The sequence below is a fragment of the Nerophis lumbriciformis genome, linkage group LG20 (genome assembly GCF_033978685.3).
Source record: "Nerophis lumbriciformis linkage group LG20, RoL_Nlum_v2.1, whole genome shotgun sequence".
NCBI lineage: Eukaryota > Metazoa > Chordata > Actinopteri > Syngnathiformes > Syngnathidae > Nerophis > Nerophis lumbriciformis.
The window spans coordinates 40,570,114-40,592,500 of NC_084567.2; the positions used below are offsets into that span (position 1 = coordinate 40,570,114).

Below are 22,387 nucleotides of genomic sequence, written 5' to 3' on the forward strand. Positions count from 1 at the left end.
TATTGTTACACCACCATCCTTTTGTTTTTTAGAATTGTTATGTCAAAAATGGTGTCATTCAATGAGCCTGAAAATGTGAAGTATCACTATAACTACTTGGTATCGGGTCGATACCTAAATGTGTAGTATTGCCTAAAACTAATGTAAAGTATCCAAACAACATAGGAATACGTGTGTGACACACTGTAATATATTCAGTAATATTATTTTTCATGTGTCTTGCGCCCGAGTGACCCTGAGAGGGACATGCGGTAGAAAAAAGGATGGATGGATATTTGTATGCAAGAGCTTTTACTGTATATGACATTTGATGAATATTCCCAACTCCATTTTGCCACCAGGGGGAATTTCCACCCTGGTGAGTTAGACTGAAGCCAGAGAAGACAATATCTCATACTTGCCAACCCTCCCGGATTTTCCGGGAGACTCCCGAAATTCAGCGCCTTTCCCGAAAACCTCCCGGGACAAATTTTCTCCCGAAAACCTTCCGGGACAAATTTTCTCCCGAAAATCTCCCGAAATTCAGGCAGACTCAGGTCCATGAGGACCTGAGTCTGCTAACCCACAATATAAACAGCATACCTGCCCAATCACGTTATAACTGTAGAATGATGGAGGGCGAGTTCTTGGTTTCTTATGTGGGTTTATTGTTAGGCAGTTTCATTAACGTCCTCCCAGCGCGGTAACAACACACAACAACAGCAGTCACGTTTTTGTATACCGTAAAGCAGTTCGTCTGCCGTAAACAGCAATGTTGTGACACTCTTAAACAGGACAATACTGCCATCTAGTGCATTTGATGAAAGCACTTTTGTGCGTGCCACACAGCAATGCATCATCAGAGAGGGTGTTCAGCATGGTTCGAAAGATAGTGACAGAGAATAGAACAAGGATGGACAATTCAACCCTTAACTCAACAATGAGTAGATGAGTGTTATGTGTGTGTGTATATATGTAAATAAATGAACACTGAAATTCAAGTATTTATTTTTTATACATATATATATATATATATATATATATATATATATATATATATATATATATATATATATATATATATATATATATATATACGGATATATATACATATATATATATATATACGTTAGAGATGCGCGGTTTGCGGGCACAACCGCGGAGTCCGCGGATTATCCGCGAATCGGGCGGATGAAATTTTAAAAAATTAGATTTTATCAGCGGGTCGGGTCGGGTCGGGTCGGGCGATTGAAATTTAAAAAAATTAGATTTTGAATAGATTCAGGCGGGTGGCAGTTAAACCAATTCGGAAATATATATACATAGTTAAATGTTGTTACCCACATACGAAAAACGAGCAGGCACCTGCTGCATATGCCACAACAGAAGAAAAAAAAAAAGAGATGGACACTTTTACGGAGCGGAGAAGGCCCCCGACCGAGGCCCCTCCCCCCGAGAGGGCCCCACCGGGAGCCGTAGCTGAGGCGATCCGCGAGAAGGGCCCGACGCACGTCCAGGGTCACCGCCGCGCCCACCGCACCGACACCCCGCCTCGTCCGCCTTCGCCGCGGCCGGCGTCACGCGCAGCAGGTAAGCAGCTCACCTGCCCGCCACCCCCGTGGCCGGGGGCTCGTAACAGGGGTCACTCCGCGCGCTCCGCCCGCGCAGCTTACCTGCCCGCCACCCCTGTTGCCGGGGGCGCGTAACAGGGGTGCGCTCACGAAAGGGGTGGGGCTCACCCTGGTTGATATAGACAACAGGACGGTGGCCATGGAAGTCGGAACCCGCTAAGGAGTGTGTAACAACCCACCTGCCGAATCAACTAGCCCTGAAAATGGATGGCGCTGGAGCGTCGGGCACATACCCGGCCGTCGCCGGCAGCGAGACGCGCTTGGAGGTGCGCTCAGCGCGGCTCCCATATGATTGCGCACTGGTGTGCGTCTGGGCCGTGACAGCGTGGCACGCGAATGTCTGTGCTGCATTGGATCAGTCTCCTTTCTTTAACAGGCAAAAGCTTTATAACCTCACTAATGCCTTGCATCGTCTATATTAGATATATAACAACGGGCGGATGGCGGGCGGATGCAGTTCTGATCAAATGTTAGATCGGGTGGATTGCGGATGGTTGACGACTTTCTGATGCGGTTGCGGATGAAATAATTGCCTATCCGCGCATCTCTAATATATATATATAATAAAATAAATATATATATATATATATATAATAAAATAAATATATATATATATAAGTATATATATATATATATATATATATATATATATATAATTCACTGAACGTCAAGTATTTCTTATATATATATATATATATATATATATATATATATATATATATATATATATATATGAAGTACTTGACTTGGTGAATTCTAGCTGTAAATATACTCCTCCCCTTTTAGCCACACCCGAACCACGCCCCCAACCATCCCCCTCCCCCCACCTCCCGAAATCGGAGGTCTCAAGGTTGGCAAGTATGCAATATCTGCCTCATAATTTCTTTGTTCCTTACAGAATTACACACACCTAAGTGGGCCTGTTAAAAGTGCTTAGTACATTTTGTAGATAGAACCATGTTCCAACATAAAGTAACCAGATATTAACAGTAAATTAGCAAGTACATTAATAGTAGTTTTAAGGAAAATATTAAAACTGGAAATTACGCAATATGTTACCACATACGTCAGCAGCTAAATTAGGAGACATTGTAACCTATTTTGAAGTGATTATATTATCATTTACATACCAAATAATATATTGCGATATATATTGTTGTATTGTTATTTATCGGCCATATCTCCCATCCCTCGTCATGAATTTTGTGAATTTGCCTCTAGTTAGTTGATTATGATTATGAGAACATAGGAAAAATATGTTTCTGCAAATAAAAAAATAAACGAAATACAACTACAAAACCCCAAAACCAGTGAAGTTGTCACGTTGTGTAAATGGTAAATAAAAACAGAATCCAACAAATCCTTTTCAACTTATATTCAATTGAATAGACTGCAAAGACAAGATAATTAACGTTCAAACTGGTAAACTTTTGTCATTTTTTGCAAATATTAGCTCATTTGGAATTTGATGCCTGAAACATGTTTCAAAAAAGCTGGCACAAGTGGCAAAAAAGACTGAGGAAGTTGAGGAATGCTCATCAAACACTTATTTGGAACATCCCACAGGTGAACAGGCTAATTGGGAACAGGTGGGTGCCATGATTGGGTATAAAAGCAGCTTCCATGAAATGCTCAGTCATTCACAAACAAGGACGGGGCGAGGGTCACCACTTTGTCAACAAATATGTGAGCAAATTGTCAGAACAGTTTAAAATTCCTCAACCAGCTATTGCAAGGAATTTAGGGATTTCACCATCTACAGTCTAATATCATTAAAAGGTTCAGAGAATCTGGAGAAAAACCAACATTGAATGCCCGTGACCTTCGATCCCTCAGGCGGTACTGCATCAAAAAGCGACATCAGTGTGTAAAGGATATCACCACATGGGCTCAGGAACACTTCAGAAAACCACTGTCAGTAACTACAGTTGGTCGCTACATCCGTAAGTGCAAGTTAAAATTCTACAATGCAAAGCCAAAGCCATTTATCAACAACACCCAGAAGCGCCCCCGGCTTTGCTGGGCCTGAGCTCATCTAAGATGGACTGATGCAAAGTGGAAAATTGTTCTGTGGGCTGACAAATTGTTTTTGGTAAACTGTGGATGTCGTGTCCTCCGGAACAAAGAGTAAAACAACCATCCGGATTGTTCTAGGTGCAAAGTTCAAAAGGCAGCATCTGTGACGGTATGGGGGTGTATTAGTGCCCAAGACATGGGTAACTTACACATCTGTGAAGGCACCATTAATGCTGAAAGGTACATACAGGTTTTGGAGCAACGTAATCATGGACGCCCCTGCTTATTTCAGCCAGACAATGCCAAGCCATGTGTTACAACAGTGTGGCTTCGTAGTAAAAGAGTGCGGGTACTAGACTGGCCTGCCTGTAGTCCAGACCTGTCTCCCATTGAAAATGTGTGGCGCATTATGAAGCCTAAAATAGCACAACGGAGACCTCCGGACTGTTGAACAACTTAAGCTGTACATCAAGCAAGAATGGGAAAAAATTCCACCTGAGAAGCTTCAAAAATGTGTCTCCTCAGTTCCCAAACCTTTACTGAGTGTTGTTAAAAGGAAAGGCCATGTAACACAGTGGTAAAAATGCCCCTGTGACAACTTTTTTGCAATGTGTTCAGGATTATTTGCACAAAACATTAAAAATCTTGTCTTTGCAGTCTAGTCAATTGAATATAAGTTGAAAAGGATTTGCAAATCATTGTATTCTGTTATTATTTACCATTTACACAACATGACAACTTCACTGGTTTTGGGTTTTGTAGATGGCTGAGAATGTAATACGACTAGTTGGTGCACTTGGACAGCCATTTAGGACCTGGAACTGACAGGAATGACACGAAAAGACGCTTGGTACCACCCCGGACCCGACCCACCCCGTTTCTTCGTGAGGATTATGAGTCATTTTTCACCTCAATGGGAATATATGAACATCCCAGCAGTCTCCATCCTGATGACAGCAGACCTTGTACAGTAAGTGATGTTTTATTATGTTTGGTGACTCTCATAAAGTCTGCACTTTTGTATGTTATGTGAAATCATGTGAAACAAGACACATTTGTTGGATAACAAAATGTGAAACCCATAGATGCCTCGAGGTCACATGGTTGCACCGCAATACATAACCTGGTTTCCATACCATTTCATAATAAACTTTCGTTTTTCGAGTCAATTTATAAGGCCTCTCTTTTAAGGAGACCTGTGAGTGTTGTAATCTGCATTGAACACTTCCTCGTGGTCTAGATTTAATTTTGCACCTGCAGTCACATTTCTAACCTGAGTCAGTCTTGTTTGTGAAGGCGTTTTTAAGGACCTTCGGCCAAAAATCAAAGATCATCTCTATGATAGCACTCTAGTGTTTTTTTTAAGAATCTGCTGCAAAAATGTCGGTCTGTCTCATGTGTTTAAACTGAACATTTATGACCTGAACTTCATTTATAAGTCAGAAAAGAGGAAAATGACAATACAGGTAAAAGCCAGTAAATTAGAATATTTTGAAAAACTTGATTTATTTCAGTAATTGCATTCAAAAGGTGTAACTTGTACATTATATTTATTCATTGCACACAGACTGATGCATTCAAATGTTTATTTCATTTAATTTTGATGATTTGAAGTGGCAACAAATGAAAATCCAAAATTCCGTGTGTCACAAAATTAGAATATTACTTAAGGCTAATACAAAAAAGGGATTTTTAGAAATGTTGGCCAACTGAAAAGTATGAAAATGAAAAATATGAGCATGTACAATACTCAATACTTGGTTGGAGCTCCTTTTGCCTCAATTACTGCGTTAATGCGGCGTGGCATGGAGTCGATGAGTTTCTGGCACTGCTCAGGTGTTATGAGAGCCCAGGTTGCTCTGATAGTGGCCTTCAACTCTTCTGCGTTTTTGGGTCTGGCATTCTGAATCTTCCTTTTCACAATACCCCACAGATTTTCTATGGGGCTAAGGTCAGGGGAGTTGGCGGGCCAATTTAGAACAGAAATACCATGGTCCGTAAACCAGGCACGGGTAGATTTTGCGCTGTGTGCAGGCGCCAAGTCCTGTTGGAACTTGAAATCTCCATCTCCATAGAGCAGGTCAGCAGCAGGAAGCATGAAGTGCTCTAAAACTTGCTGGTAGACGGCTGCGTTGACCCTGGATCTCAGGAAACAGAGTGGACCGACACCAGCAGATGTCATGGAACCCCAAACCATCACTGATGGTGGAAACTTTACACTAGACTTCAGGCAACGTGGATCCTGTGCCTCTCCTGTCTTCCTCCAGACTCTGGGACCTCGATTTCCAAAGGAAATGCAAAATTTGCATGGTTGGGTGATGGTTTGGGGTGCCATGTCATCTGCTGGTGTCGGTCCACTCTGTTTCCTGAGATCCAGGGTCAACGCAGCCGTCTACCAGCAAGTTTTAGAGCACTTCATGCTTCCTGCTGCTGACCTGCTCTATGGAGATGGAGATTTCAAGTTCCAACAGGACTTGGCGCCTGCACACAGCGCAAAATCTACCCGTGCCTGGTTTACGGACAATGGTATTTCTGTTCTAAATCGGCCCGCCAACTCCCCTGACCTTAGCCCCATAGAAAATCTGTGGGGTATTGTGAAAAGGAAGATGCAGAATGCCAGACCCAAAAACGCAGAAGAGTTGAAGGCCACTATCAGAGCAACCTGGGCTCTCATAACACCTGAGCAGTGCCAGAAACTAATCGACTCCATGCCACGCCGCATTAACGCAGTAATTGAGGCAAAAGGAGCTCCAACCAAGTATTGAGTATTGTACATGCTCATATTTTTCATTTTCATACTTTTCAGTTGGCCAACATTTCTAAAAATCCCTTTTTTGTATTAGCCTTAAGTAATATTCTAATTTTGTGACACACGGAATTTTGGATTTTCATTTGTTGCCACTTCAAATCATCAAAATTAAATGAAATAAACATTTGAATGCATCAGTCTGTGTGCAATGAATAAATATAATGTACAAGTTACACCTTTTGAATGCAATTACTGAAATAAATCAAGTTTTTCAAAATATTCTAATTTACTGGCTTTTACCTGTAGGTCCCATCAAATGAATTGCCATGCATCACGTTAACATCAAAGGAGCAATGTAAACAAGAGATTATAAATGCACTTGAAATAATTCCATGCCTTGATTGTTCCCGTCTCTTTCGCAATAAGTGCAGAGGTGTGACGGAACACTCGCTTTATGGTGGTTTGTTGCAGTTGCATGCTGGGAAAACTTAAAGTCCAGCTGTTAGGAAAGAGAAGTCGAAGTTGACTGCAGCCGGTTAGCTTTGGGATCAGAGGCACTAAGATGTGGATTGGACCGAGCACGACCTCTGCCTTCATCTTGGCCTTGATTCTGCATTTGGGTAAGAACCGTCCAAAAAAAAAAAAGGGTGCATTACTGTTGTTTTACTTAATTTGTTCAACATGGGAAAACTGGATTGCAGGAAACTTGTTCTGGATTTAGAGTTCAGATCGTGATACCACATCTTATGTCATTTTAATGTGACTTCAGCTGACAAGATTAACGATCACATGCATACACTGCAAATTTCTTTCCACTTGACAAGATTTAAACGTTTATTTATAGAAATGTACATAGTTTTAAATGCTTATTTTTAGTCATTTCGGACTATAAGGCGCTATAAAGTCCTTTCATTTTCTCAAAAATCGACAGTGCGCCTTATAGCCTAATGTACGGAATAATTCTGGTTGTGCTTACCGACCTCAAAGCAATTTTATTTGATACAGGTAACGATAAGTGTGACCAGTAGATGGCAGTCGCACATAAGAGCTACGTGTAGACTGCAATGTGACGCCAAAACACCAAAACTTTAAATGTTCCATTGAAAATATAGAACATTACACACAGGGCTTAAAAATCTGTCAAAAGGTTTTAGTACGACTTTGGTAAGCAATGAAGCCACACCGCTTGATGGATTGTCGGCGCATTACGGCTACATATACGAGTATTATTATGGCGTGTGTATTAGTAGAAATATTATCTGGCGCTTTGTTTTGCAATATTATGCAAAACCAACATTTTCTTACCTTCTGGTACCTGCTGATCTGTATTTGAGATCTGGATAAGTCCTGAAAATTTGCGCGCGTCCGCCTTTGTAGTCCGTGTCGACACTGAAGTCAATAAGCTTCTTTTTTTTCTCTATCTTCATGTTTTGTGACATTCATCCTCCACTGTTGCCATTTCTAATATAAAGTAGTGTAAAGTTCTTACTTATATCTGTCAGTAAACTCGCCATGGAAGCGCTAAAACATACCGGTGTAGTGACTTTACATTATTCACCCAAGGAACTTTAGTTATTAGAGAGTTCCGGTCGGACGTTTTTTCACTGAACACATTTATGGCCACGGATGAGGAGATGCTGCTCCGTTATTGATTGAAGTAAAGTCTGAATGTCATTAAAACAGTTAGCGCCATCTTTTGACACTTCTTTCACTCCCGTCCTTGCACGCTACACAGAGACTTGAAGATGATGTGTAAAACATCATCTATGCAACATTTTGACCAAAGAACCACCATTACATGTTATGTAGACCACAAGAAAGTCTTTTACATTTACCGTATTTTTCCGAGTATAAGTCGCTCCGGCCGAAAATGCATAATAAAGAAGGAAAAAAACATATAAGTCGCATTTTTTGGGGGAAATGTATTTGATAGAACCCAACACCAATAATAGACCTTTGGTAAGGCAATTTAAAATAAATAAAGAATAGTGAACAACAGGCTGAATAAGTGTACGTTATATGAGGCATAAATAACCAACTGGTATGTTAACGTAACATATTATGGTAAGAGTCATTCAAATGACTATAACATATAGAACATGCTATATGTTTTAGGGATGTCGATATTTGCCAAAAATTGCGTATCGGCAAGGCATGGGAAAACGCCGATCCAGATCCAGTTTAAAAAAAAACTCCGGTCCGTGTTTTCCAACTCACCGATTTAAATAATACATTCCACTTTTCTGCTGCTCCGTAATTTCCGTTCCGCATTTTCCAGCACACCTTCAACACATCCACAATTCTCACGCAGTTGCTTTTAGCTGCTGGCATTACACGACAGGCTCTTCTCACTCTTTCCTGTGTCTCCCTCTCACAGACAGCAAGCGCACCTTCTTACACACGTCACATACTGTCACGTCATACGTCACATACGTGTACGTCCTCCCCGAGCAGAGAGGTAGCAGCATGGCTAACGTTAGCTGTGATGCTAGCGCAGCCGTGCGAGCAACGCTCCCTCTAAGGTGCTCGCCTGTGCAATTGCGCACTGTTTAAACGTCCTCTGCGCATAGCAAATCTATGCCACGCACAAAATCAAATAAAAAAATAAGCGCATAACAATTTTCGACACACGGACACGACAGAGAAAACAGTTTTCGTCATCATTGTTCAAATATTGTGACGTCTGTCGAGACGCTTATCTCCATTCGGTGCCACGCGTCCACACCATCAAAATGCCGAGGCAAAAATTTCCACATCAACACCGTATGAAAGAATTAGTGATTTTTTTAGTTGTGATTTCCTTCTCTGCATGAAAGTTTAAAAGTAGCATATATTAATGCAGTATGAAGAAGAATGTTTTAATGTAGACATGCAAGCCTTGAAAGAAAATGTTGAAAATCAAGACTACATTTCCTGCAAATGGGTGCATTTCTACCCTATATTTTAACTTTAGATTTATTCTCATATCAAACTCTTTTGGCTGTCTTTTTGACACTTACATCCGGCGCCCCCCTCCACACCCTGGATTATAAATAATGTAAATAATTCAATGTGATTATCTTGTGTGATGACTGTATTATGATGATAGTATATATCTGATAGTATATATCTGTATCATGAATCAATTTAAGTGGACCCCGACTTAAGCAAGTTGAAAAACTTATTGGGGTGTTACCATTTAGTGGTCAATTGTACGGAATATGTACTTCACTGTGCAACCTACTAATAAAAGTCTCAATCAATCAATCAAAACACATAGAATCATCATACTGATGTGATTATATGCATCAAGTGTTCATTCAAGGCTAAGGCAAAATATCGATATATATCGTGTATCGCAATATGGCCTTAAAATATCCGAATTAAAAAAAAAGGCCATATCGCCCAGCCCTTGTTTTAATGATGCCATTTCTGTTTGTCATGTATAATTTTGTCTATTTTGTGTTTATCCTTGAATAAACAGGTCAGTTTCTTGTTACCAACCATTGTGTATTATTCAAACTCCCCTAATTCAGCTGGCTAGTTGTTATCAAGAGTACTAAAACCCTTTTCAACATGATTCTGACAACTAAGTAGGCTAAATAACTTTAAACTTTAATACATGCTCGGATAGGCCAGTATCGGTCAGTATCGGTATCGGTCAGTATCGGTATCGGATCGGAAATGCAAAAACCTGGATCGGGACATCCCTAATACGTTTACCAAACAATCTGTCACTCCTAATCGCTAAATCCCATGAAATCTTATACGTCTAGTCTCTTACGTGAATGAGCTAAATAATATTATTTGATATTTTACGATAATGTGTTAATCATTTCACACGTAAGTCGCCAAACTATGAAAAAAACTGTGACTTATAGTCCGAAAAATACGGTATAAAAAAATCATAATAAGACCCCTTTAATGCGCCTTATAATCCGGTGCGCCCTATGGTCCGGAAAATACGGTAGTCTTAATTTTAACATGAATAATAAAATTGTGTCTATTCTCGTTTAAAAATGTTAAAACTCCCTCGTTAGTGGGACCTGAGTGGGGTGGGAGGGTGGGTGGGTGGTTTGGGTTTTAAGGGAAAGGGTGTGAATCATTTACTGACTTTAAAATTGTACTGTTTTGACTTGCACTTTTTTCTGTCTATTTGAAAATGCCAATAAAAAAAGTTGGAAAAAAAAAAAAAAAATGTTAAAACTGATTTTTTTTTTTAAATGCATTTAATAAGATATTTTGGTTTTCCCCACATCGAAAACCTTGTTTAAAGATTCTACAACAAGGATGCTTAATTTAAGAACTGTAAGTAAAATAATTCTTGTTTTTCCGAATAAAATACATCTCGCTTAAAAGTCCTGCTAATTTCTACACATTAATTTAGGATGTCTTGTCAAGTAAAATGCAGCTACCGTATTTTCCGCACCATAAGGCGCCCTGGGTTATAAGCCGCGCCTTCAATGAACGGCATATTTCAAAACTTTGTCCACCTATAAGCCGCCCCGTGTAATAAGCCGCATCTAACTGCGCTAAAGGAATGTCAAAAAAACAGTCAGATAGGTCAGTCAAACTTTAATAATATATTAAAAACCAGCGTGATGTGGGCGCGCATGGAGTCGTATATCAACATGGACGGAGCTGCGTGAAAAAAGCCACCCGGCCTCTTCGCGTAAACTTAAACTTACCTTAACCACTCGCTCATCTTTTCTTCATCCATCCCTTCGAGTTAGCTTTTATGATGACGCCGGCTGGAAAGGTCTCTTTTGGCAAGGTCTTCCTTTTGAATATCACCATGGGTGGAAGTTTCTGGCCATTAGCATGGCAAGCTAGAACCACAGTGAAGGATGACTTCTCATTCCCTGTGGTGCGAATATTCACCGTACGTGCTCCCGTTGTATCCACAGTGCGGTTCACAGGAATATCAAAAGTCAGTGGAACCTCGTCCATGTTGATAATGTTCTCTGGCCGGATCTTTTTTTCAGCTATCTTGTTTTTACAATATGCACGGAAAGTAGCCAGCTTTTCTTGAAAGTCTTTAGGCAGTTGCTGTGAAATAGTAGTCCGTGTGCGGATGGAGAGATTGCGTCTTGGAAACCTGTCGCTTAGTAGGAGCCATTTTGTGGTCTTTACAGATGTAAACACACAAAGGAAATGAAACGTAATATCCGCGCCCTTCTTCTTCTTCTACGCGGGCGGGTGGTTGCTTACAGTAGAAGAAGAAGCGCTTCCTGTTCTATGGGGGCGGGTGCTTACCTTGGCGGTTGCTTGCGTAGAAGAAGAAGCACTTCCTCTTCTACGGGGAAAAAAGATGGCGGCTGTTTACCGTAGTTGCGAGACCGAAACTTTATGAAAATGAATCGTAATATTAATCCATATATTAAGCGCACCGGGTTATAAGCCGCACTGTCAGCTTTTGAGTAAATTTGTGGTTTTTAGGTGCGGCTAATAGTGCGGAAAATACGGTAGTTAATTTCACTACTTTTTAGTATTTTTTGCTCAAATCAAATTTGTATATCTTATATTTTGACAGCTCTTCTTTGCAGTGTAGATCAATAGATGAAATTGTGTTCTGTAGTCAAGTGACTTGATCTCAAATCGATAGAAAATTCAGACATTTACTGAAGAAACAGCGACAAGTTTGAATTTGAATACACTTATACTGTAGTTACAGGTAAAACTACAAAATAATTGTCATGACTTGGTCCTGGGGTTTAGTTTTTCTCGAAGGCAACGGAAAGTTGGCTCGGGCGAGACGGGAATATGAAGGTACATTTTTATTTAAACACTATAAATACAAAACAAGGAAGTAAACAAAAGGCGCGCACAATGGCGGAGAACAAACTATGAAACCAAACACTTGCACAAAGGCAAAAACTATGAACAACAAAAAAACACTAACTGTGGCAATAATAAACAAAACTTACTTGGCATGGACAAAAAGGAGCAGCGTGAACGATGGACATGAAAAAAGAGTCATAAATGTGGGGATGTCACCAGAAAGACAAACTGAAAAACAATGAACTTAAATACTACAGACATGATTAACGAAAACAGGTGCGTGACTCAAAACGTGAAACAGGTGCGTGACGTGACAGGTGAAAACTAATGGGTTGCTATGGTGACAAACAAGAGTGCACAATGAGTCCAAACGTGGAACAGGTGAAACTAATGGGGTAATCATGGAAACAAGACAAGGGAGTGAAAAGCCAGAAACTAAAGAGTCCAATAACTAAACAAAACATGACTAAGACAAAACATGATTACACAGACATGACAAAAATAGAGAATAGTGCAGATGTTTGTTTATTCCAGCAATTAGGTGAAACTAATGTATGACATTTGCTCATAACATGCAACTCAAGATATTTCAATCCTTCTTTTGAAATCATTTTGATGATTACGGTTTAGAGCTTATAAAAAACCTCAAATTTAAAATCTCAGAAAACTGGGTTTTTAAAAACTGTAAGCCAAAATCATCCAAATGATGTGAAATCAAGGCTTGACATATCTCACTTTGCATGTAATGAGTTTATATCACATACTAGTTTCACATTTTAAGTTGAAATGCTGAAATGAATGGACTTTGGTAAGATATAAAAGACATTATTGAGTTTCACCTTTATATTTACAATGTATTCTCATACCTGCCAACTACTCCGGTTTTCCCGTAATTAGTACGGTTTTCATCAACCTATTCCGGGTTACGGTTGCAGTGATAAAAAATGCGGTTTTTCATTAATTAAAAACAATTTTTTTTTTTAAGTTTTATTCACGAAATCGCGTAACAACAATCACAATCGACACTGCTTCCCGTAACTTCCTATCGAGCTATTCCGAATGCCATGCGCGAGGCACCTGTTGCCGTTGTTTCCAAACGAGCGAACGATCATGGAATCCGCCGGAGACAAATCGCAAACGAGTCTTAAACCGAAAATAAAACTGCAGTCATTCCGTGAAGAATATTCAAAAGCCTATCCGGGAATAATTATCCGTTCCAAAAAGGGTGAAAACTATGCGAATTGCACCTTGTGCAGACAAGATTTTTCGATCGGACACGGAGGAATTAGCGATGTAAAAGACCACGTTGGGACAAAAAAAACACAAGTCTAATGCCGTTGCTAAATTTGGATTTTAGCCACAAAAAGGTAATGACACCAATGTTATCTATTGGAATTGTTTAGTACTGTTATACTGTTAAAAGTGTTTATACTATTTATGCTTTCAAGTCCAAGTTGAAGAAATCTTGTTAAATGTTGACAGCATAACTACCAAAATACAGAAGTATGTCCTTAATATTTTTGCAGTGCTATTTCTGTTGAAAAGTTCAAATGATTACATTAGAGATGTGATGTGCCACTTTTCAAGTGTCTGATGGCTTCAATTAATTTTCATTCATTTTTCATATTTTGAATTCTTTTGAAAGGCTTACAAAAAAAACTACATTTGAATTGTAATTCCATGCTATTGACAGGACTATTAATTTTAATGAAGTTAGCTTACCATGTTTACAGTATGATAATTGTGATAGAAATGTGAATTTTAGGCACAGAATATTTTTTACAATTGAACAAGGCAGTAGATTATACAAACTGGACATCTTTATGTGCTCGACGCCTCAATCATTGGTATGTTTTCATCTACAAAACCATTCTGGGTATCACTCCATCTTATCTGTCTTGTCTTTTAACAAAGAAACAAGGAAGTCACAATCTTCGTTCAATGGATGTTCTGCAATTTGTCGTCCCCAAAGTAAGAACTGAACTGGGCAAGAAAGCATTTAGGTTTTCAGCACCGAAGGCTTGGAATAACCTACAATCGAACATTAAACTTCAAACCCTAGTTACGTTGAATGAGTTTAAAGCAAGTTTTAATGTTGTAAATGTGATGTTTTATGTATTTGTTTACTGTTTTTAATGTAACCTTGCTGCTGCCCTCTTGGCCAGGTCTCCCTTGGAAAAGAGATCTTTGATCTCAATGGGATTTTACCTGGTTAAATAAAGGCTAATAAAATAATAAAGAAAGTTAATAATGACACCAATTTTTTTTTAATGGAATTGTTTAGTACTGTTTTACCATTTGTTTACTGTAAAAAGTGTTTATACTTTCAATGAACAAATTGAAGTCTTGTGAAAGGTTGACAGGATAACTGGCATTAACTGTCAAAATAATTTCAAACTATTGAAGTTAGTTTACAGAATAAACATGTCAATCAACCCATATGATTTTTGCTGTAATATTTTTGTTTTGAAAAGTCACTGTGACTGATAGAAAAGTGATGGTTTTAGCAACTTTTTAACCTGTCTGAATGCAATCAATCATTTTGCGTCGGGGGGCTTCGCCTGAACCCCCCACCAGGACTTTGTCCTGCGGCCCCTGGACCCTGGCTACTAGGTTTTTCTGATTTCAAAAGTTGGCAGGTATGGATTCTGCATGTAATTGCTTTAAGGTAAAAGCTGAAAAGACGACATATTTATGTACATAACGGTACTGTATGAGATTGTCTGATTGGTACAGTACGTAGACCTTTGGATGTACAGTTGGCTTCTTTTTCCCGGCATCAACCTGATGACTTTCCCGCTGGCCTTTGAGCCTGCTGGGGTGAGAAAAAAAAATGCTATAAGTTCTCCGCCAGTTATAAAATCTGATAGGAGATCTGACAACTCATTATGCAGTCACGTAACAGCAATGAATCACATCTTAAAAATCTAAAGTCATTTCTCGGGGGGAACAAAAATGGTGGTTTTTCCATTGCAACATGAAAATATTGATGTTATTAATCAGTTCGATTGTTTGACTTCAGCCAAATCATTCAAACTTGACATGGAGCACAAGCTGATGGTTGTTTGTTCTTGTCTTATAAAACAGCTGCATGTCATCCATGTTTGAGCCCTGAAAGAAGATGTGACTTTGTGTGTGACTGTTCTGACTGTGACGATGAGCAGGATTGTGGTATGTACTAAAATCTCACCTTTTTTTCCAATTCAATTCATGACAACAAATACAGTGAATTATACTGTATACCACCCTTGTTCTAAAACTAACTAGAGTTCTGTCATGTCTGTGTAATCATGTTTTGTTTTAGTCATGTTTTGTTTAGTTATTGGACTCTTTAGTTTCTGGCGTTTCACTCCCTTGTCTTGTTTCCATGATTACCCATTAGTTTCACCTGTTCCACGTTTGGACTCATTGTGCACTCTTGTTTGTCACCATAGCAACCCATTAGTTTTCAGCTGTCACGTCACGCACCCGTTTCACGTTTTGAGTCACGCACCTGTTTTCGTTAATCATGTCTGTATCAATCAATCAATCAATCTTTATTTATATAGCCCTAAATCACAAGTGTCTCAAAGGGCTGCACAAGCCACAACGACATCCTCGGTACAAAGCCCACATACGGGCAAGGAAAAACTCACCCCAGTGGGACGTCGATGTGAATGACTATGAGGAACCTTGGAGAGGACCGCATATGTGGGTAACCCCCCCCCCTCTAGGGGAGACCGAAAGCAATGGATGTCGAGTGGGTCTGACATAATATTGTGAGAGTCCAGTCCATAGTGGATCCAACATAATAGTAAGAGTCCAGTCCATAGTGGGGCCAGCAGGACACCATCCCGAGCGGAGACGGGTCAGCAGCGTAGAGATGTTCCCAGCCGATGCACAGGCGAGCGGTCCACCCCGGGTCCCGACTCTGGACAGCCAGCACTTCATCCATGGCCACCGGACCTGTGCCCCCCCCCCCCCCCCCCCCCCCCCCCCCCCCCCCCCCCCCCTCAAGGAAAAGGGGAGCAGAGGAGAAAAGAAAAGAAACGGCAGATCAACTGGTCTAACAGGGGGGCTATTTAAAGGCTAGAGTATACAAATGAGTTTTAAGATGGGACTTAAATGCTGAGGTAGCATCTCTAATTGTTACCGGGAGGGCATTCCATAGTACTGGAGCCCGAATAGAAAACGCTCTATAGCCCGCAGACTTTTTTTGGGCTCTGGGAATCACTAATAAGCCGGAGTTCTTTGAACGCAGATTTCTTGCCGGGACATATGGTACAATGCAATCGACAAGATAGGACGGAGCTAGACCGTGTAGTATTTTATACGTAAGTAGTAAAACCTTAAAGTCACTTCTTAAGTGCACAGGAAGCCAGTGCAGGTGAGCCAGTATAGGCGTAATATGATCAAACTTTCTGTAGTATTTAAGTTCATTGTTTTTCAGTTTGTCTGTCTGGTGACATCCCACAATTATGCTCGGCACATTTCTGACACTTGATTTCATGTCCATCGTTCATGCTGCTCCTTTTAGTCCATGCCAAGTAAGTTTTGTTTATTAATGCTGTAGTCTTTTGGTTTCATAGTTTGTTCTCCGCCACTGTGCGCGCTTTTCGTTTGTACTTTATTTTGATGTATTAAATAAATCATGTACCGTATTTTCCGCACCATAAGGCGCCCTGGGTTATAAGCCGCGCCTTCAATGAACGGCATATTTCAAAACTTTGTCCACCTATAAGCCGCCCCGTGTTGTAAGCCGCATCTAACTGCGCTAAAGGAATGTCAAAAAAACAGTCAGATAGGTCAGTCAAACTTGAATAATATATTAAAAACCAGCGTGATGTGGGCGCGCATGGAGTCGTATATCAACATGGACGGAGCTGCTGAAAAAAGCCACCCGGCCTCTTCGCGTAAACTTAAACTTACCTTAACCACTCGCTCATCTTTTCTTCATCCATCCCTTCGAGTTAGCTTTTATGATGACGCCGGCTGGAAAGGTCTCTTTTGGCAAGGTCTTCCTTTTGAATATCACCATGGGTGGAAGTTTCTGGCCATTAGCATGGCAAGCTAGAACCACAGTGAAGGATGACTTCTCATTCCCTATGGTGCGAATATTCACCGTACGTGCTCCCGTTGTATCCACAGTGCGGTTCACAGGAATATCAGTTGCTGTGAAATAGTAATCCGTGTGCGGATGGAGAGATTGCGTCTTTTCATGAACCGGATCCCTGTCGCTTAGTAGGAGCCATTTTGTGGTCTTTACAGATGTAAACACACAAAGGAAATGAAACGTACGGTAATATCCGCGCGCTTTTTCTTCTTTTACGCGGGCGGGTGGTTGCTTACAGTAGAAGAAGAAGCGCTTCCTGTTCTATGGGGGCGGGTGCTTACCTTGGCGGTTGCTTGCGTAGAAGAAGAAGCGCTTCCTGTTCTACCGGGAAAAAAGATGGCGGCTGTTTACCGAAGTTGCGAGACCGAAACTTTATGAAAATGAATCTTAATATTAATCCATATATAAAGCGCACCGGGTTATAAGGCGCACTGTCAGCTTTTGAGAAAATTTGTGGTTTTTAGGTGCGCCTTATAGTGCGGAAAATACGGTATTTACATTCCCGTCTCGCCCGAGCCAACTTTCCGTTGCATTCCGGAAAAGCAAACCCCCAGGACCAAGTCATGACAAGTTCAAATGGAACCGCTATGTTTATCAATAACAATGTACAAATTAGAATGTCTAACCATTGAAATATTCCTGGAAAAATATGCGCAGAACAAAGTATGACAGCTTTCAAAAATGACCTGAGAGATCAAAGTTGGGACAATGTACACAGTGAAAATGATGTACGGTAGGTACATTTGTTTTGATACTTTCACGATTGAAACAACTTAGTAAGAAGCAAAATAAAAACAATCAACCATGGATGACAAAAAGACTGAAAAATGCTTGCAAAAAAGAAGAATACATTATATAGAACATTAATAACACAAAGATCGACAGAGGCAGAAAACAAGTACAAAACGTATAAGAACAAGCTAACTGGCATACTACGAACACGTTGATTGATTGATTGATTGAGACTTTTATTAGTAGGTTGCACAGTGAAGTACATATTCCGTACAATTGACCACTAAATGGTAACACCCGAATAAGTTTTTCAACTTGTTTAAGTCGGGGTCCACTTAAATTGATTCATGATACAGATATACAGGTAAAAGCCAGTAAATTAGAATATTTTGAAAAACTTGATTTATTTCAGTAATTGCATTCAAAAGGTGTAACTTGTACATTATATTTATTCATTGCACACAGACTGATGCATTCAAATGTTTATTTCATTTAATTTTGATGATTTGAAGTGGCAACAAATGAAAATCCAAAATTCCGTGTGTCACAAAATTAGAATATTACTTAAGGCTAATACAAAAAAGGGATTTTTAGAAATGTTGGCCAACTGAAAAGTATGAAAATGAAAAATATGAGCATGTACAATACTCAATACTTGGTTGGAGCTCCTTTTGCCTCAATTACTGCGTTAATGCGGCGTGGCATGGAGTCGATGAGTTTCTGGCACTGCTCAGGTGTTATGAGAGCCCAGGTTGCTCTGATAGTGGCCTTCAACTCTTCTGCGTTTTTGGGTCTGGCATTCTGCATCTTCCTTTTCACAATACCCCACAGATTTTCTATGGGGCTAAGGTCAGGGGAGTTGGCGGGCCAATTTAGAACAGAAATACCATGGTCCGTAAACCAGGCACGGGTAGATTTTGCGCTGTGTGCAGGCGCCAAGTCCTGTTGGAACTTGAAATCTCCATCTCCATAGAGCAGGTCAGCAGCAGGAAGCATGAAGTGCTCTAAAACTTGCTGGTAGACGGCTGCGTTGACCCTGGATCTCAGGAAACAGAGTGGACCGACACCAGCAGATGACATGGCACCCCAAACCATCACCCAACCATGCAAATTTTGCATTTCCTTTGGAAATCGAGGTCCCAGAGTCTGGAGGAAGACAGGAGAGGCACAGGATCCACGTTGCCTGAAGTCTAGTGTAAAGTTTCCACCATCAGTGATGGTTTGGGGTGCCATGTCATCTGCTGGTGTCAGTCCACTCTGTTTCCTGAGATCCAGGGTCAACGCAGCCGTCTACCAGCAAGTTTTAGAGCACTTCATGCTTCCTGCTGCTGACCTGCTCTATGGAGATGGAGATTTCAAGTTCCAACAGGACTTGGCGCCTGCACACAGCGCAAAATCTACCCGTGCCTGGTTTACGGACCATGGTATTTCTGTTCTAAATTGGCCCGCCAACTCCCCTGACCTTAGCCCCATAGAAAATCTGTGGGGTATTGTGAAAAGGAAGATGCAGAATGCCAGACCCAAAAACGCAGAAGAGTTGAAGGCCACTATCAGAGCAACCTGGGCTCTCATAACACCTGAGCAGTGCCAGAAACTCATCGACTCCATGCCACGCCGCATTAACGCAGTAATTGAGGCAAAAGGAGCTCCAACCAAGTATTGAGTATTGTACATGCTCATATTTTTCATTTTCATACTTTTCAGTTGGCCAACATTTCTAAAAATCCCTTTTTTGTATTAGCCTTAAGTAATATTCTAATTTTGTGACACACGGAATTTTGGATTTTCATTTGTTGCCACTTCAAATCATCAAAATTAAATGAAATAAACATTTGAATGCATCAGTCTGTGTGCAATGAATAAATATAATGTACAAGTTACACCTTTTGAATGCAATTACTGAAATAAATCAAGTTTTTCAAAATATTCTAATTTACTGGCTTTTACCTGTATACTATCATCATAATACAGTCATCACACAAGATAATCATCAGGGTGTATACATTGAATTATTTACATTATTTACAATTAGGAAAGACTATTACAGTCAGTAATTAGACCGGAACAAAAACAATATGAGAGCAACATGGGTCATCCTAAATAGCATTATTAAAAATGGTGCTTAGAAGTATTACCCTCAATACTTCTCAAACGGAAATGTAAAAAAATGACAATATGAACAAAGTACCGTATTTTTTGGACTATAAGTGGCAGTTTTTTTCATAGTGCGACTTATACTCAGGAGCGACTTATGTGTGAAATGATTAACACATTATCGTAAAATATCAAATAATATTATTGATCTCATTCACGTAAGAGACTAGACGTATAAGATTTCATGGGATTTAGCGATTAGGAGTGACAGATTGTTTGGTAAACGTATAGCATGTTCTATATGATATAGTTATTTGAATGACTCTTACCGTAATATGTTACGTTAACATACCACATACTTGCCAACCCTCCCGGATTTTCCGGGAGACTCCCGAAATTCAGCGCCTCTCCCGAAAACCTCCCGGGACCAATTTTCTCCCGAAATTCAGGCGGAGCTGGAGGCCACGCCCCCTCCAGCTCCATGCGGACCTGAGTGACGTGCTGACAGCCTGTTCACAACATTGCCGTAAACAGCAACGTTGTGACACTTTTAAACAGGACAATACTGCCATCTACTGTACATGCATATGTGACCCACCCATAATGTGTCACATTTTTGTGTTGATTTATTTATTTTATTTTGTGGTTTGAATTCGTTTTTGGAGCTGTCATTCCACATTTATCAGTATTCACATTGGTCAGTAGGGGGCAGTAGGGCGTTTCTTCCCAATTGAATGCTATCACCTGCAGACCGGAAGTGTCTTGTCATTCTGATGAGCGCGACCAGTCTGTGAACAATTGAAACGTCCTGTGTGCTTTTTCTTCCTGTATAACAGGTTAGTTTTGGTGAATCAACTCACTGAATGATATCCATGTGATCTTTATAAGTTTAAGTACACATTCTGATGGTGGAGCCTAACTCTAAAGTGTTTGTGAGTTGTAGTTTGTATTTGTGAATGAATCCAGTGCACAGCTGCAGTAATCAATACAAAAAGGCGACGTGAGTGCGCAATGTTTATATAGGAACTTCTGATCCTAATTCAGACTCCCAAATTAGAGCTCCCGTTTTCTTATTGATTTCATAATGTATATTTGTATAATGTGTGTGTTCTGAAAGTGACAGAGAATAGAACAAGGATGGCCAATTCAACCCTTAACTCAATGAGTAGATGAGTGTTGTATATGTGTAAATAAATGAACACTGAAATTCAAGTATTTCTTTATATATATATATATATATACATATATATATATATATATATATATATATATGTATATATATATATATATATATATATGTATGTAATAAAAAAAATAAAATAAATATATAGCTAGAATTCACTGGAAGTCAAGTATTTCTTATATATATATATATATATATATATATATATATATATATCTTAACCACGCCCCCAACCACGCCCCCCGCCCCACCCCCCACCTCCCGAAATCGGAGGTCTCAAGGTTGGCAAGTATGACATACCAGTTGGTTATTTATCCCTCATATAACGTACACTTATTCAGCCTATTGTTCACTATTCTTGATTTATTTTAAATTGCCTTTCAAATGTCTATTCTTGGTGTTGGCTTTTATCAAATACATTTTCCCCAAAAAATGCGACTTATATATGTTTTTTTTCCTTCTTTATTGTGCGTTTTCGGCGGGTGCGACTTATACTCCGGTGCGACTTATACTCCGAAAAAATACGGTAGTTGAAAGCTTCAATAAGTACTTTGTGAACATTGGACCAAATCTGGAGGAAAAGATTCCAGTATTCCGAGTCAGTTGAGGACTTGAATGACACCATAAACAGAAACCCCAACTCTATGTTCCTCGAAGGTGTGACAAAAGAGGAAATAATCAATATTGTGGAAAAAATTCAAATCCAAGACCTCATTTCAAACAGGCACATTCCCAGACAAAATGAAAATAGCAATATCGTATCAATTTATTAGACTGGTGACAAACACCACTTTACAAACTACAGACCAGTTTCTCTACTTCCACAATTTTCTAAAATTATTGAAAAACTGTTTGACAACAGATTGGGCAAATTCATGATAAAAATTAAATACTTCCAGACAACCAATACGGATAGAGCAGGGGTGTTCACACTTTTTCTGCAGGCGAGCTACTTTTCAATTGATCAAGTCGTGGGGATCTACCTCATTCCTATATATATAATTTATATTTACTTATTTATGAAATATATGTTTTTGTTAACAAGTTAAAGGTGTTTAATGATAATGCAAGCATGTTTAACACATATAGTTAATATTGTTAATACATTAAAGGTGTTTAATGATAATACAAGTATGTTTAATACATATAGT

The 22,387-nt window shown here is 39.7% G+C and overlaps 1 protein-coding gene across 1 annotated transcript in view; it reads left to right on the forward strand.

Annotated features, from left to right (window-relative positions):
* Window positions 1-6,822: 6,822 nt before the first annotated feature.
* The window catches only part of mamdc4 (MAM domain containing 4), a 102,591-nt gene continuing 87,026 nt past the window's right edge, over window positions 6,823-22,387 (forward strand). Inside the window, exons 1-2 of the mRNA XM_061980894.2 lie at window positions 6,823-6,995; window positions 15,223-15,306. Coding sequence (XP_061836878.2) covers window positions 6,938-6,995; window positions 15,223-15,306 — 142 coding nt within the window. The 5' untranslated portion in view covers window positions 6,823-6,937. The remainder of the gene's footprint in view (window positions 6,996-15,222; window positions 15,307-22,387) is intronic.